Source organism: Myxine glutinosa, chromosome 5 (assembly GCF_964187855.1).
Source record: "Myxine glutinosa chromosome 5, kmMyxGlut1.1, whole genome shotgun sequence".
Classification (NCBI taxonomy): domain Eukaryota; kingdom Metazoa; phylum Chordata; class Myxini; order Myxiniformes; family Myxinidae; genus Myxine; species Myxine glutinosa.
In genome coordinates this window covers 79,996,699-80,013,383 of record NC_136265.1, presented here as the reverse complement: position 1 = coordinate 80,013,383, position 16,685 = coordinate 79,996,699, and the positions used below count along the sequence as shown (strand labels likewise).

Here is a 16,685-nt window from a genome sequence, read left to right as displayed (position 1 = left end):
CCCCGACGTCCAGGCCTTGCGGACCGCCGTCACGGGCCTCCGCGTCACCGAGGTGCTGTTCGACGGCGCGGGCACAGCCCTCTTGTGCGACGTCTCCCTCGGGCGTCCTCGCCCCATCGTGCCCGCGGGCTGGCAGCGCCAGGTGTTTGATGCCATCCACGGCCTGTCCCACCCGGGCGCGAGGGCCTCCCAAAGGTTGATCGCTGACAAATTCGTCTGGCATGGCCTCCGGAAGGCCGTCCGCGGATGGGCCAGGACGTGCCTCGCGTGCCAGCGCGCCAAGGTGCACCGGCACACCCAGGCCCCGTTGGCCCCATTTACGGTGCCGGAACGCCGGTTTGACCACGTCCACGTAGACCTGGTGGGACCTCTGCCCCCCTCGCGGGGTTTCACCCATATCCTCACCATGGTGGACCGCACCACCCGGTGGCCGGAGGCCGTGCCCTTGGCATCTACGACGGCGGCAGACGTCGCGCAGGCTTTCATTGCCACCTGGGTCGCCCGGTTCGGCGCCCCCTCAGACATCTCGTCCGACCGCGGCCCCCAGTTCACCTCGGAGCTCTGGGGGGCGGTCGCGCAGGGGCTCGGGGGCCGGCTGCACCGAACCACGGCCTACCACCCCCAGGCTAACGGCCTGTGTGAGCGATTTCACCGCTCATTGAAGGCCGCGCTCCGGGCCACCCTCCGCGACGGCGGCTGGGTCGACAGGCTCCCCTGGGTCCTGCTGGGCCTCCGGACGGCGCCCAAGGAGGACCTGCGCGCATCCGCGGCGGAGTTGGTCTTCGGGCAACCGCTGCGGGTGCCGGGCGAGTTCCTCCCCGACTCCACGGCACCATGGTCCGCTCTGCAGGAGACCGCCCAGAGGTTCGCCCCGGTGCCAACGGCACGCCACGGGCAGCCACCGACGCACGTCGCCCCGGAGCTTCGCACGGCGGAGTACGTCTTCGTCCGCCACGATGCCCACCGGACACCACTGCGGCCCCCGTACGACGGGCCTTTCCGCGTGCTGGAGACCGGGGTGAAGCACTTCACCCTGGACATCGGCGGTACTCCTGACCACGTTTCTGTGGACCGCCTCAAGCCGGCCCACCTCGACGTGGACCATCCACCGCCAGTGGCCCGACCCCCGCGTCGGGGCCACCCCCCTGCGGGCGGACCCCCGGCACCGCCCAGCCCCGCCACCACGCCGCCTCCCGGTCCTGCACCCATCCCAGGGGCAGCCGGAGGCATCCCAGATGGCATCCCTGCATCCCAGACGCCGCCAGTCGCCAGGGGGTGCTTCGGCCGGGTCATCCATTTGCCCCGCAAACTGACCCTTCAGGTGCGCGGGGATTCTGGGGGGGCGCGTGTGGCGGACAAGAAAGCACTGACGTGGTAATTTCACCCCGCACACCAAGTGGGGGTGGGCCACGCCCCGGAGAGAGGCGTGGCCTCACGATATACACGGGGCGCGCAGCCCTGAGCAGCTCAGTATTACAGTGAGCTCTTGAATAAAACACTTACAAATTACCGCGTTGTCCGCTTCCTCCTTGCTCACAAGCAGCGCGCGTATTACCGCGCTTTAATACACACATATTATGCACGGGATTTGAACTTTGGTTCCTCCTAATCACGTGACTCCTGGGATTCACGTAAAAACACAAACAGGTAAACATGGCGGAACCTCTTTGGAAACTCTTACTCATATGAAACAGGACGAAATAGTCAGAATGTGGAACTTTTAAACTTGTACAACACGAGGACAGGAACCGGAAGTTCGTTGTTAAACTTGTTTCAAGATCTCGAGACGAACATCGTCACTCATAGTCATGAGGCGTCCAGGTTACATTTGGGGCGTGGTCTAGGAGATCTGAGAAGAGATGAAAAGGTCTTAACTTGGAACTGGAAGAAGAAGAAGGAGAAGCGGCTAAGTAGGAAGCAGACAGAGCACGTGGGCTCCTGTTTCGCTGTCCCTCGGTTCTTTTGTACCAGAATGAATTGTCCTGCAGTTACAAACACCGAGCTGTGTCCGATGAACCGAGATCTCTCAGGTGAGAAACACAAGGTGAACCCTCCGGGATCCACGAGAATCTCCGATGGAAGGAACCTGCTCGGTCCGGGAGAATCTCCCGGGGACAAGGAGTTCGGACCCGGTACGTGACGTTCTTGTTCCCGTGCGGGGTCCATGCTGTGCGCCATGTACGTTAATAGTTTATGTGGGAATCACACCATGTACGGATCGGGTTAACTCGTACAAGAATGTGTCGATCTCCTGATCGGGTCCCCTCGTACAATATCGTGTCGATCTCCTCATCGGGTTCCTTCGTACAATATCGTGTCGATCTCCTCATCGGGTTTCCTTGTACAATATCGTGTCGATCTCCTCATCGGGTTCCTTCGTACAATATCGTGTCGATCTCCTCATCGGGTTCCTTCGTGCAATATCGTGTCGATCTCCTCATCGGGTTCCTTCACACAATATCGTGTCGATCTCCTCATCGGGTTTCCTCGTACAATATCGTGTCGATCTCCTCATCGGGTTCCTTCGTACAAGATTGTGGCGATCTCCTCATCGGGTTTCCTCGTACAATATCGTGTCGATCTCCTCATCGGGTTCCCTCGTACAATATCGTGTCGATCTCCTCATCGGGTTCCTTCGTACAATATCGTGTCGATCTCCTCATCGGGTTCCTTCGTACAATATCGTGTCGATCTCCTCATCGGGTTCCTTCGTACAAGATTGTGGCGATCTCATGATCGGGTTCCTTCGTTCAATATCGTGTCGATCTCCTCATCGGGTTCCCTCGTACAATATCGTGTCGATCTCCTCATCGGGTTCCTTCGTACAGGATTGTGTCGATCTCCTGATCTGGTTCGTTCGCACAATATCGTGTCGATCTCCTCATCGGGTTCCTTCGCACAATATCGTGTCGATCTCCTCATTGGGTTTCCTCGTACAATACCGTGTCGATCTCCTCATCGGGTTTCCTCGTACAATATCGTGTCGATCTCATCGGGTTCCTTCGTACAAGATCGTGTCGATCTCCTGATGTGGTTCCTTCGTGCAAGATTGTGTCGATCTCCTGATCGGGTTCCTCCGTACAATATCGTGTCGATCTCCTCATCGGGTTCCTTCGTACAATATCGTGTCGATCTCCTCATCGGGTTCATTCGTACAAGATCGTGTCGATCTCCTGATCTGGTTCCTTCGTGCAATATCGTGTCGATCTCCTCATCGGGTTCCTTCGCACAATATCGTGTCGATCTCATCATCGGGTTTCCTCGTACAATATCGTGTCGATCTCCTCATCGGGTTCCTTCGTACAAGATCGTGTCGATCTCCTGATGTGGTTCCTTCGTGCAAGATTGTGTCGATCTCTTGATCGGGTTCCTTCGTACAATATCGTGTCGATCTCCTGATCGGGTTCCTTCGTACAATATCGATCTCATCGGGTTCGTTCGTACAATATCGATCTCATCGGGTTTCCTCGTACAATATCGTGTCGATCTCCTCATCGGGTTCCTTCGTGCAAGATCGTGTCGATCTCCTGATCGGGTTCCGTCGTACAATATCGTGTCGATCTCCTGATCGGGTTCCGTCGTGCAATATCGTGTCGATCTCCTGATCTGGTTCCGTCGTACAATATCGTGTCTATCTCCTGATCGGGTTCCCTCGTTCAAGATAGTATCGATCTCCTGATCGGGTTCCGTCGTACAATATCGTGTCGATCTCCTGATCGGGTTCCCTCGTACAAGATCGTATCGATCTCCTCATCGGGTTCCCTCGTACAATATCGTGTCGATCTGCTCATCGGGTTCCTTCGTACAAGATCGTGTCGATCTCCTGATCGGGTTCCTTCGTACAATATCGTGTCGATCTCCTGATCGGGTTCCTTCGTACAATATCGTGTCGATCTCCTCATCGGGTTCCCTCGTACAATATCGTGTCGATCTCCTCATCGGGTTCCTTCGTACAATATCGTGTCGATCTCCTCGGGTTCCTTCGTACAATATCGTGTCGATCTCCTCATCGGGTTCATTCGTACAAGATTGTGTCGATCTCCTGATCTGGTTCCGTCGTACAAGATCGTGTCGATGTCCTGAGCCGGTGAATCGATCCCGTTCGTTGTTATCGGAGCTCGAACGTACATTTTGATTCCTGAGAGCAGATTCGCTAATGGACGATTTTGAGGAGATGTTTGATCGTTTCTCCCTGTTATGGACAAAATGAATGGAGGAGTTGGGTTTATTTTAGCAGAATAGACAATTATAGGGATCAGGGACATCTAATACGGTATATTAAAGGAGCTCGGTCGCGCCGTGTCCGTCCGTCGACAGTTATCTTAAAGCAATAACAGTATCCCGACCCCACACTCCCCTACCCCCACACCCCCACACTCCCCACCCCACCCCCACCCCCACACCCCCTACAACAATGCTTCGCAGCCCATCTGTGTCCATTTGTATCTCAAGCACTGATATATGGATTGAGACCTGGTGGACTCGACGACAACACTGCTTCCCAGCCCGTCTGTGTCCATTTACATCTCAAGGGCTGATATATGGACTGGGATCCCGTGGACTCGACGACAACACTGCTTCCCAGCCCGTCTGTGTCCATTTACATCTCAAGCACTTATGTATGGACTGGGATCAGGTGGACTCGACTACAACACTGCTTCCCAGCCCATCTGTGTCCATTTGCATCTCAAGGGCTGATATATGGACTGGGATCCCGTGGACTCGACGACAACACTGCTTCCCAGCCCATCTGTGTCCATTTGCATCTCAAGGGCTGAATTATTCAGCGAACAAATATCATCTGCAAAGTCTAAATCTTGAAGATTGTTCTTTGACCATTGAATCCCTTTCTTACACGCTCCCATAATTTTAAAAGTGATTCCTCACCATTGGGAAAATGGGCCAAAAACGATACATTCAGGATATCTCAAAAAGTTATGAATGGATTTGGGCGAAACTTGTTGGACAGGTTGTGTGTGTGACGAGGAAGAATCGATTCGATTTTGGTGAAGATCCAGATCCGGATCCAGCAAGTAGAATTTTTAAGTGATTCTTCACCATTGAGTGATGGGGCCAACCAGGCTCTCTACTGCTCCCGACTGAGTGCCGTTCCAGTTTAAACATGTTTTCAGTATTTATTTGTCGGAGATTGAAAAGCAAACACTTCTTGAACATGTGTTGTGATAAAAAGTTTGATTGGAAATGTCCCTTAAAATTGGCTTTGACTGTGATGTTTTATTTTCAGATTTTCTTGTGGCTGTGAAGGTGGAATCCGAGTTTTTGGACCAGTCCTCCTCACTCGACAAAGGTTTGAATAACAACAATCTTCTATCCAACAACAATCAACAATCATGTTATAGTTGTAGTTCTAGCTGGTAATTCACGACTATAAATTGTTTTATGAGTCCTCTACCTGGAGGGGGCGATTCACAGGTTTGCTCTCCATCTGTCTGTGTGTCCGTCCGTCCATCCCAGCTGAGGTTTTCACCAATTTTTCACATTTATGCCCTTTTTGCTTGGAACAAGAACATTCATTGGGACCAGTCGGGGATATGTAATGAAAAGCAATTCTCCCTCTTGCTTGTTTTGCTAACCGAGGTTTCTCATCGATATTGAGCAGACAGTCATAACTTCTTTATGAGAGACTGTTGGGTGGTGTATTGGTTCGGTGTATTATCTTTTCACTGATATAGATCTCATCTCATCATGTCCTTTATCTGTCGTGATTTCTTGCATCTCATCACTTTGGCACCAACTTTATGACTTTTAGTGAGGTTCCAGATTTCCAGATTTTTGGGGGGAATTTGTAACAATATATATTTTTGAAACGTTGGAGGTTCTGAATCCAAAACCAATTTTTCCATTTGATTTGAACTTTTTTTTCAAATCAAATGGAAACATTGATTTTCAGAGACTCTCAAACTTGTCGAAAATGTAAATGGTTACCAATGTCCACAAAATCAGGATGAAATTACAGAGGGAACCTGGTTCTGGATTTTTTGGGGGAATTTGTAACAATTTATATTTTTGAAAAGTTTGAGGTTCTGAATCCAAAACCTATTTTTCCATTTGATTTGAACTTTTTTTTCAAATCAAAATTTTCAAATCAAATAGAAACATTGATTTTCAGAGTCAGAGACTCCCAAGCTTGTCGAAAATGTAAATGGTTACCAATGTCCACAAAATCAGGATGAAATTACAAATGGAACCTGGTTATTTTGAATCATTGAGAAATTCTGCGTAAATGGCTTGAGGTGCAGCATAGATTTTAAAATACCTTTATTATTTAATTGAAAGATGAATGTCAAAAGCACATTGAACTTGCACGTTGTACAGTGACTCCCAAAATATCATGGTAAATAGGCCTCACAATTTTATCTTGGAGTTCTACAGACAGTTCCTTGGACTTCATGGTAGAGTTTCTGCTCTGGCATGCAATGTCAAATGTGGAACCTCGTATAGAAAGGTTTTTCTTTCTAAATCATGTCCAATCTATTGACTTGGCTTCAGGTGAACTGCATTCAAGTTACAGAGACACCTCAAGGATGACCAAAGGAAATTGGATGCACCTGAGCTCAATTTGGAGTGCCATAGCAAAGGGTTGAATACATATTGGCTCGAGACATTTCAGCTTATCATTAGCTCACCTGGAACGAAGTTCCGGGAAGTTTATGCAATGGCGCGTCGTCAGTCAGTCAGTCAGTCCGTCCGTAAACACTTGCAACTTCTCCGAAACCGCTGATGGGATTGTGACCAAATTTGGCACAAATTATATTTGGTATGTTGTGACTAAAGTTTGTTCACAGCATTAAAAAAATATATATCGGAGTTTAAGGGGGTTTACCGGGGTCAAAGTGGATCCAGGTTTGACTCCCAAAAATAGGAATTTGCTTTTTCCTCTTAAACTACACACACTATTTCGATGAAACCTGACCACAACCTTCATCACCCGTGATGCACCAACGTTTGTTCACAGCATTAAAAAAAATCGAGTCCTGAGGGGGAGTTCTGGGGGGGTTGACCCCCAAAATAGGTATTTGTTTTCTTCTTAGAAACTACACAAACGATTCCTATTAAACCTGACCACAACGTTCCCTTCATAACCCATGATGTACTGATGCTTGTTGCCAGCATTAAAATAAATTGGGGTCAAAGGCGATCTATGGGGGGAGGGCATGTCCTCCCCCACCCCCCCCCCCCAAGAGAGGGGGCCCCCAAAATAGGTATTTTAAAAAATTTGTTTGTTTGTTTAAAGGCTTATGATTATGTTAGTATGATTCTACATGCTGCCCTGTCTTCTAGCAACCATTGAAATTGGTTTAAAATACCTTCACTCAGTGCAGTATACTGTTTATTCTACCAGGTGAGTGCCTGGGGCCCCTATGTTTTTTAATTAATTTGTAAAAAAATTCAAAGAATTCCACTGACATTATGGGGTGTTATGTGAAGATCACTGACAAAAAAAATTAAAATATCAATTTAATCCATTTTAAATTCAGTCTGTGTGATGTGAAAAACAAAATGTGCTGTGTGACAAAATGCGAGAAAAGTCAAGGGGTGTGAATACTTTCTGAAGGCAAACTGTGCAAGGTAGCTGCAAAAAATGCAAATATAATAATAAACCTTATCTATACCATGCCAAAGCTTTGAGCCTTATTTTATTTTTTTTTAGCCTCGTTTAAGGATGTTTTTCTTTTTTCAGACTTGATTGTGAAAGTGAAGGTGGAATCTGAGTTTGAGGATGATCCAACGTCTCAAGAGAAAGGTCTGAATGACATCAACATTTCGCTCGTTCGAGTTAGACAGTTATGTGTGAATGTACATTGTGCGTACTGAGGTTATTCTCTGGAGAGATGATGTTGGACTTTTCTTGAGACTAGAGAGTGATTAAAATACCCAACTCATTAATAACTTTTGAAGCATCACAATATTTGTTTGAGATGTTTAGGAAAAACTTAAGTACTGAGAGTTTGCTTCTGTATCCATCTTGTTCACCCAGTGCAGCCTCCCCTACTTCTCATTCTTCCCCACATCCCATACTTGTCTCTATTTTGTCCCTAACCCTGCTGTTCATGTGCTTCCACTTTCTTTCTACTATTCCTTTTCTTCTGTTGCGTCCCGATCCGTTCTATGTTCTCGCTCTTCCATGAGCGTCGACTTTGTCAACAAAAAAGGAAAAGAACATGTATGTACTGACATGTTGTTTTCATTTGTTGCCAATTTCATAATTATGGCAAATTTCAGCAGTTAGATGAGAAATAAGTTGCTATAAATATTCGGCTCAACCACATCATCATTCACTATCGATGTTCCCGTTATACAACATAAAATAAGAACAAAAAAAAAAAAGTGGTGTGTTAATTGCACGACGCCATACGTTTTGGGATTTCAGGGATTTTTCTACTCGGAAAAATGCTTTTGTCTGTTGCATACCCCGTCCCATGTGTTTCTCCCCACTACTTAGAACGATTGTTTTGGTTTATATTTGCTTGTTTATCACTTCCTTTATTGTAATGAACTACTGTCACATGACTTGCAGGTGAAGCTCAAGTGGTAAAGTCAGAAACTTTCGAAAAGGACCTTTTTCACACGTCCCAGGATGCTTTGAGCAATGATCATATAAAGCAGGGACCGTGTGATTCTCCACCCACGGAGCCAATCGAAGCTGTTCAGCTGCTTGAAAGTAAGCCAAGCTCTCAATAGATCACATCACATTGTGTTTACTTGTTTCGTTCATTCTTTCACATTTAAATAATTTTGTTTAAACCTTGCAGATTGACAGATCCATTTAAATTGTTTTCACTCAAATGGATCGTTTCTGTGAACAAGACGGGGATACCTGTTTCATTCAAAATACACGTTGCACCTCATGCATATATATTCGAGATCGTTGCATCACATCAGACAAGTCGTTCACGACCATTTCAAAAATCCAGAGATGTCGCTGCACAGCTTTGCAATCACCGACAGCAACTTTGGATGATTTCCTGTAGAAAGGAGTTCCACAACTCAGTTATGTGACAATCTTCAACACATATACTATCTCCTGGTTCTTTTAACGCAGTGCATTAAGCCTGGATCCTTTCCTTCCTCACCTGAGATCGTTTGTCGGTTGGGAAGTGAAAATGCATGCTATTTATTCGATTATGTCCATTATTCTCTGTGAGAATTTTGATTTGTGGGTTTGTTGATCTGGAGAAAGCATTCGATAGGGTTCCACGTGAAGTAGTGACATGGGCATTGAGGAAGTTAGGAGTGGAGGAATGGTTGATCAGAGTAGTGATGGAAATGTACGAAAGAGTGCGCACAGCTGTAAGGACGAAGGATGGGAACAGTGGTGAGTTTGAGGTGAAGGTGGGAGTGCATCAGGGGTCAGTACGAAGTCCACTAATATTTGTAGCTGTGATGGAGGTGCTGGCTCGGAATAAAAATGTGCTTCAGGACCCTGAGATCACAAGCCAGTTGTTGTTTGAATTGTTGTGGTTATGTTGTTTTGAATTATTGGCAGCTGCTTCCATGGATACCAAAGGAGGAGAGTTTGGTGAGCAGAGCGGAGTGCCAGACCGTATCGAAGGCAACGTGATATGTCAAGGGAGACAGCTCTAATTTCCTGTTTGGCATTGAGGACCTCCATCCATTGTTGAGGCAGCAGAAGCAGCATGTCCAGAGTAGAGTGACCAGGTCTGAAACCAAATTGATGATCAGAGATCAAGCCATTGGAGAAGAGAAAAGATTTCATATCTGAAGCAATGATGGATTCCATGACTTTGCTGATAATTGGGAGAAGGCTGATTGGTCTGTAGTTGCTAGGATCTGTTTTTGCACCTTTTTTGTGCAAAGCGGTGATGTTGGCTGATTTCCAAGCAGATGGCGGATGACCTTGAGCAAAAGAGGGTGAAGAGAACAGAGAGGGACTGAAAGAGCGGAAGAACAGGATTTTTGGACCTGTGGGCTGATGCCGTCAGGTCCAGTTGCAGAATCGGAGTCGTGGGTTGACAGAAACTTTTCCACCTTGTCAGGAGGAAAGGACAGAGTGCAGGAGCCGCTGGGTACGACGGGGTATGTCCCAAGAGAGCGATGGGTTTGGGACACAGGATTTCGAGGCAAACACAGAGTTGAGGTAGTTTGTGTGTGTGCTGAGTCAGTGTTTGATACATTTGGACAGTTCCAAAATTCTTCCATTTTTGAATCTTAACTGGACCTTCTCCCTCAAAGGACAGAAAGAAGGACAATGTTTAAATAAACTTGTGAAATACGAAAAATATGTGGACAAATTGGTGTGAATTATTGATGCATTGTGTGACTTGTCTTTACAGAAAAACAAATGAAACTGGATTCTTATTCCAACTGTTTCCATTTGCTCAACACACAAGTTTTCAATCGTCACATGACACAAACTGATACTCAAGATACCGACACATTTAGCAGCATGTCTTCTGAATGTTGCACAGAGACCCTCAAGAATATTCAAGGAAGTCGGAAACCACACGAGTGTTCTTTGTGTGACAAATCATATTCAACGTTGTCATCTTTACAACGCCATCAAATGACCCACATGGGCGAGAAGCCGTTCAGGTGTTCGTTTTGCAGGGAAGACTTTGCTCACTCGACAGATTTACACCTTCATCAAAGAACCCACACAGGTGAGACAGCAATCTGCAAGAACCTGTTCAAATGTTCTATGTGTCCCAAAACCTTTATGAAATCAAAATATTTACACCTTCATCAAAGAACCCACACAGATGAGAAGCTGTTCAAGTGTTCTTTGTGTCCTAAAGCCTTTATTCGATCATCAAGTTTACACGTTCATCAAAGAATACACAAGGGCAAGAAGATGTTCAAATGTTCTGTTTGCAGCAAGGAGTTTGCTCGATCATCAAAATGTCACAGTCATCAAAGAACACACACAGGTGAGAAGCCGTACAAGTGTCTATTGTGTCCTAAAGCCTTTATTGATTTATCAACTTTAAAAAATCATCAAAGAACGCACACGGGAGAGAAGCCACACGAGTGTTCTTTGTGTCAGAAAGCTTTTATCCGATCATCAGATTTAAGGAATCATCAAAGAATACACACAAGAGAGAAGCTATACGAGTGTTCTGTGTGTCTTAAGGCCTTTGTACAATCATCAAATTTAAAGGTCCATCAAAGAGTACACACAAGAGAGAAGCCATACAAGTGTTCTGGGTGTCCTAAAGCCTTTAGTAATTCATCAAGTTTAAAAACTCATCAAAGAACACACACAGGAGACAAGCCTTACAAGTGTTCTTTTTGTCCTAAAGCCTATGTTCAATCGACGAATTTGAGAAGACATCAAATGATACACACAAGAGAGAAGCCCTACAAGTGTTCTGTGTGCTGCGAGGCATTTGCTTCTTCATCATATTTTTCTCAACACCAAAGAATACACAAAGGAGAGGACGACAAACGTTTACCACCATGTTCGAGTATGTAACGCATTTAACAAACCCATCCAAGGGGAACAGTCAATGGATGAATGGTTCACAGAAGGCAACACTCTTCTAATCTCAAAATCCAACGAAACTTATCTACCCCACAAATATAGACCGAAAACATGCTTACCAACAGCATACAAACATTTAACAGGAATAATCACCGATACAATTAATGAACACCTCCCTCAACAAGGAGCTTCAGAGGCAGAACAGAAATAATGTGAGAGAGGATGCTGTGGAACGATAGACCATTTGTTATAAAACAAGACCAGACTCGAAAACTGCAAGCTTCGACAAACCAACTCATCCACAACCTGGATAGATTACAGAAAAGCCTTTGATAGTGTCCCACATTCATGGATTATAAAATGCATGCAAGTTTACAAAGTTAACCCCCAAATAGTCACACTGATAGAGAAAGCAATGATGCTCTGGAATACAATGCTAATATTGGAAAAAGACGAGCCTGGTGTTGGCTTAACGGTTAGGGTGCTGGCTTGGGATCCTAGGATCCTGAGTTTGAATCCCTTGCAATCATTGAATTAACGCCAGAGGGGTTGACTCAGCCTGTCATCCTTCCGAGGTCTGCAAATTGAGTACAGCTCACTGGTAATTATGGCACTGCATCAGCGGGACTAACGCGTTTTCAGAAAAATGATGCAAACCAGCAGCCACAGCCTGCATACGAAACCCCAACAACTGGATGAAGAACATTTTCAAGAAAAGTTGAAATCCCAGGGGTAAAGATGCTACCTGCTATCTTACAAGGTGACAGCCTTTCCCCCTCCTGTTTTATCTGGCTCTGAACCCACTGAGTAACCTCATCAATGAACTAGGACATTGATACAATCTAACGTCCAAAATAAAAATGACGAATGAACCTATAAAGGTGACACATCTACTGTAGATGGATGATCTAAAACTCTTTGTACCAAATGATGAAAAATTGGCAAATCAACTGAAACAAGTAAATCAGTACTCTGAGGACATGCAAATGGGTTTGATTTTGACAAATGCACCAAATGTGCCAAAAAAAAAAACACTATCTCAATCGATGAAAGTACAACAATACAAGAACTAGAAAATTAAGTGGCCTACAAATACCTCAGAATGGAAGAAGGGCCCCAGGTACAACACAAAAAATGTGTAAAATAATCAGCTAAGACTAATTCTGAAGTCACCCCTCTCTGAAATGAACAAAATCAAAGCTGTAAACCAACTTGCAGTACCGGGTATTTCAGTATAGCTGTGCAATTATCAACTGGCCACAATCAGAGATCAACAACTTCGACACCAAAACAAGGAAACGTCTAACTATTCATAAACGATTCTACAAAAACCAATGCATTCTGAGGTTTTATTTGCCAAGACGAGGAGGAGGAGGCGGCCTGATGGAGCTGAATCAAGTGCACAGAACAGCATGTGTAGGACTAGCGGAGCATGTGAAAAGCCCAACAGACTTGAATGAGACTTGCACACGAGCAAGAAAACAATAAATCAGAAAAGGTATCCTTAATCCAAAAGCAGGTGCAAGTGCAGGATACTAGACTGGAAAATGAAACAGAAACAAATACAGCTCCAATGATCACAAATAAGACAAAGGAAAACTCCAAAAAAGGAACATCAGCAGATATACTCTGACAAATGGGATCAGAAGATTCAAATGACAAAAGAGCAGGAATGACAAATGACAAAAGAGCAGGAAGATTCAAAAAAGAGCTTGACAGAACAGGGTTTGATAAGGAAAGCTCATTGGAATTGTGCAGAAGAGGCCAAATTAATTGGGATGGAGAACGAGTCATCATAAATACCCAAGACCAGGGACACTACGCTGACGGCTTTACGAAAATGGCAGGATTGAGCCAATCGGACAAATGCAGGTTTTGTTGAGTACAAATGGGACGTACCAGTCGCCTCCTTTCGGGATGTAAAAAAAACCAACTAATGTCGGAAGAGTTGTACACAGAAAGACATGACAGTATCTGCAGAATATTCCACCGTCACATCTGCAAACGTTTCAACATTCCAGTTCCAAAACAATAATGAAAACACAAACCAAATCAGATCCTTGAAAATGAACACATCCTGCTCACGCCTGACAAAATGATCCCATCAAGTGTGGACATTGCAAGCAAAGCACATTGCGTCCGGGCATAGTGCTCAAACACAAAAAGGAAAAGACGGCATTGTTGAGTGAGGTTTCAGTTCCCAATCACTTTGGACGAAATGCTTCAGAAATAAAGTAAATCCTCAATTCCCAAAAGCTAAAAATGAGGACAAGAAGTCTTGGAAATTGAAGAAAGCTAAAATTGTACCAGTTACAGTCAGAGCAACATGGATGATCAAGGAAACCCTCACTGAGCACATCAAAGCCAATCTGAGGAATATCACTACACATGAGCTACATGTTATATCTGTACATTGGCATGTTACGTCTGCTATGAATGAATGTTTGCTTTACGGCACCCGCCATGCTGGGCTGGAGTTGACCGACGTTACGTGCTTGATTAAAGCAGTCCATTCGGAACTCATCCATGCAGTTGTGTCCCTTCTTTAGCACAACACCACAAATGGAGGCTGGCAGAGGTTCAGAGAAGATTTTGAAAAGAGCCCTTGGAATGAAGGTATTTAACTTTTAAGTGCAACTCCACCGAGTACTATCAGTGACCATTGAGACACAGCATGGGCCTCAGAGCTCCTTGTGGAAGGACATGTCTACTACAACAACAACAAGAACAAGAACAACAGGCATTTTCAGGCCATTTTCCCTGCTAGAGCGGGGGTTAGCCTTGCGGGCCCCATGACAATCTTCTCCATTTGGCTCTATTTTCTGCATCTCCCCTTGTTAACCCTCTTGCCCGCATTTCTTCTTCCACCACCTTTAGCCAAGTCTTTCTCGGTCCTCCCCATCCTCTACTTCCTTCTACATTCATTTCCAACACTCTTCTCAACCAGTCACTTTCATCCTTCCGCAACACATGACCAAACCATCTCAACCTGTTTCTCTTCACAGCATCAATCACAGGCTCTATTCCCATCATCTTTCGCAATTCATCATTTGTCTTCCTCTCTCCCAACGATACTCCACACATCCACTGAACCATTCACATTTCCACCCTTTCCAGCCTTCGTTGCTGCTCTTCGTTCATTACCCATGTCTCGCTCCAATAAATCATAGCACTTCTCACACATGCAGCATACACCTTTCCCTTCAGCTTCAACGACACCCCTCCTCGTCAGCACGCCACTCAGTTCCAGAAACTTCTTCCATGCACATCTCACTCTAGCAACCATTGCCGAGTCTGATCCACCTTCTCCATTCAGCATGTCTCCGAGGTAGCAAAATGTTTTCACACCTTCCAGTTTCATGCCGTCTCCAAGATCCAACTCAACATTTCCTCCATCTGTAGCTCCCTCTGTGCACACCTTACACTTGAATGTAGCTGCCACACTGGTTAATGACCCTCTCAGACCACTACATTTTTGATGAACCCACTCAGCGCACATTGTACATTGAATGAAGTTCACTCCGACACCCTTCCTGCACACAGCACATGGCCACTTCCCAGTTCTTTCCACCTCACCACATGCTTTACCACTTGCCATCACCTCCGTCTTTCCGATATTCACCTTCGGACTTTTGCCTCCATACATTCCTTCCACTTGTTCATCTTCTCCTTCAGTTCATCCATACTCTCCCCAATCAACACCAGATCATCTGCATACAACAACTCCCACGTAAACCCTCCTTTACGATCCGAGCCAGCACCTCCATCACAGCTACAAATATTAGTGGACTTAGTACCGACCCCTGATGCACTCCCACCTTCACCTCAAACTCACCACTCTTCCCGTCCTTCGTCCATACAGCTGTGCACGCTCTCTCTTACATTGCCATCACTACTCTGATCAACCATTCCTCCACTCTTAACCTCCTCAATGCCCATGTCACCACTTCATGTGGAACCCTATCAAATGCTTTCTCCAGATCACCAAACCCAAGAAACAACTTCTTCCTCTTCTCCATATACTTCTCCTGCAACTGCCTAACATGGAAGGACATGTCTGATTCTGTTATAATTAAATAATCAATCGCGGTTTCCGATCAATTTTTTTTTTTTGCGCCCTCAAAACAAACTGCAAATACGCAAAGCACAGGGCCACAAATGTAGAAGCAGGTCACAATGTATGAACTGCAAATTCGCAAAGCACAAGGCCGCAAATGTAGAAGGAGGTCACAATGTATTGTCGTGTGGCTGCTCTCAGTTAACACCGGGAGAGTCACGGAAGGCCAAACGTAAGCTTTAACTTGGAGGCGTTGATCAAATGCGGATTTTACTATATGCTCCGGGGAAGAAAGTGGAGGGGAAGATGAAGCTTGCCTGTCGCGATCGCCGGTGGGCAGTCCCAAAGTCTGCAAAGAAATAACTCAAACGGGAACCGGGTTTAGAAATGTACAAAAAATAACGAAAGGGTTTATTAAACGGAATGCCGGTAACAAGAAAAACGCGACTGTAAAACTAAATTTCTAACCATGACGTCCCCCACACTAGACTTAAACACAGACGAAGGGAAAGGTAAAAAACCTGACCAGCCAGTTAACTACAAGGCCTCGGCTTACCTGACAACCTCCGATGTGGTACCTTATCAAATACCTTCTGAAATTCCAGATATACATCCACTGCACTTCTCTTATTCACCCAATCAGAAACTGCTTCATTGAACTCCAACAAGTTTATTAAACAGTAAGCATGGATATCTATTATTACCACGTTTCCTGTATCTAATTAATTTATATTTATCTAAATGGACTGGCAGGATGCCCTAGAGGTGTGAATGATCTCACAGTGTCCTTTGTAAAGAGTAGTGTAATGTTCTATACTGGCGGGAGTGAGCTAGGGAGGTTCTATACTGGCCCTCCGTGAATACGGACATGGAGCAAACTATTCCAAGTGTGCAGACTATCAAAATTGTCTGCCTGCTGAGACCCTGAAACTGACGACCACACAGAATCTACCTTGGAATGAGATTGGGACAGACCTGTTCCACTTTGATGCTAAGACATAACTGATAACTGTTGACTATTACTCCAGATTCATTGAGGTGGATGAAGTGAAGGATTTATGCTGCAGTACAACTCTGGAGAGACTCAAAGCACAGTTCAGTTGACATGGTCTACTGGAGACTCCACAGAGGGATAATGGGATTATGTACAACTCGCAACTTGTG

General features: G+C 45.6%; 1 protein-coding gene across 1 annotated transcript; it reads left to right on the top strand.

Moving 5' to 3' along the window:
• The first annotated feature begins 1,896 nt into the window (after nt 1-1,896).
• On the top strand, nt 1,897-13,913 carry LOC137428505 (uncharacterized). The gene is made up of 5 exons (XM_078778217.1): nt 1,897-2,132; nt 5,246-5,308; nt 7,703-7,765; nt 8,540-8,683; nt 10,317-13,913. Exons 1-5 carry the CDS (start codon nt 1,973-1,975, stop codon nt 11,453-11,455), a joined length of 1,569 nt encoding a protein of 522 aa, XP_078634343.1. The 5' UTR covers nt 1,897-1,972; the 3' UTR covers nt 11,456-13,913.
• The last annotated feature ends 2,772 nt before the right edge of the window (nt 13,914-16,685 follow it).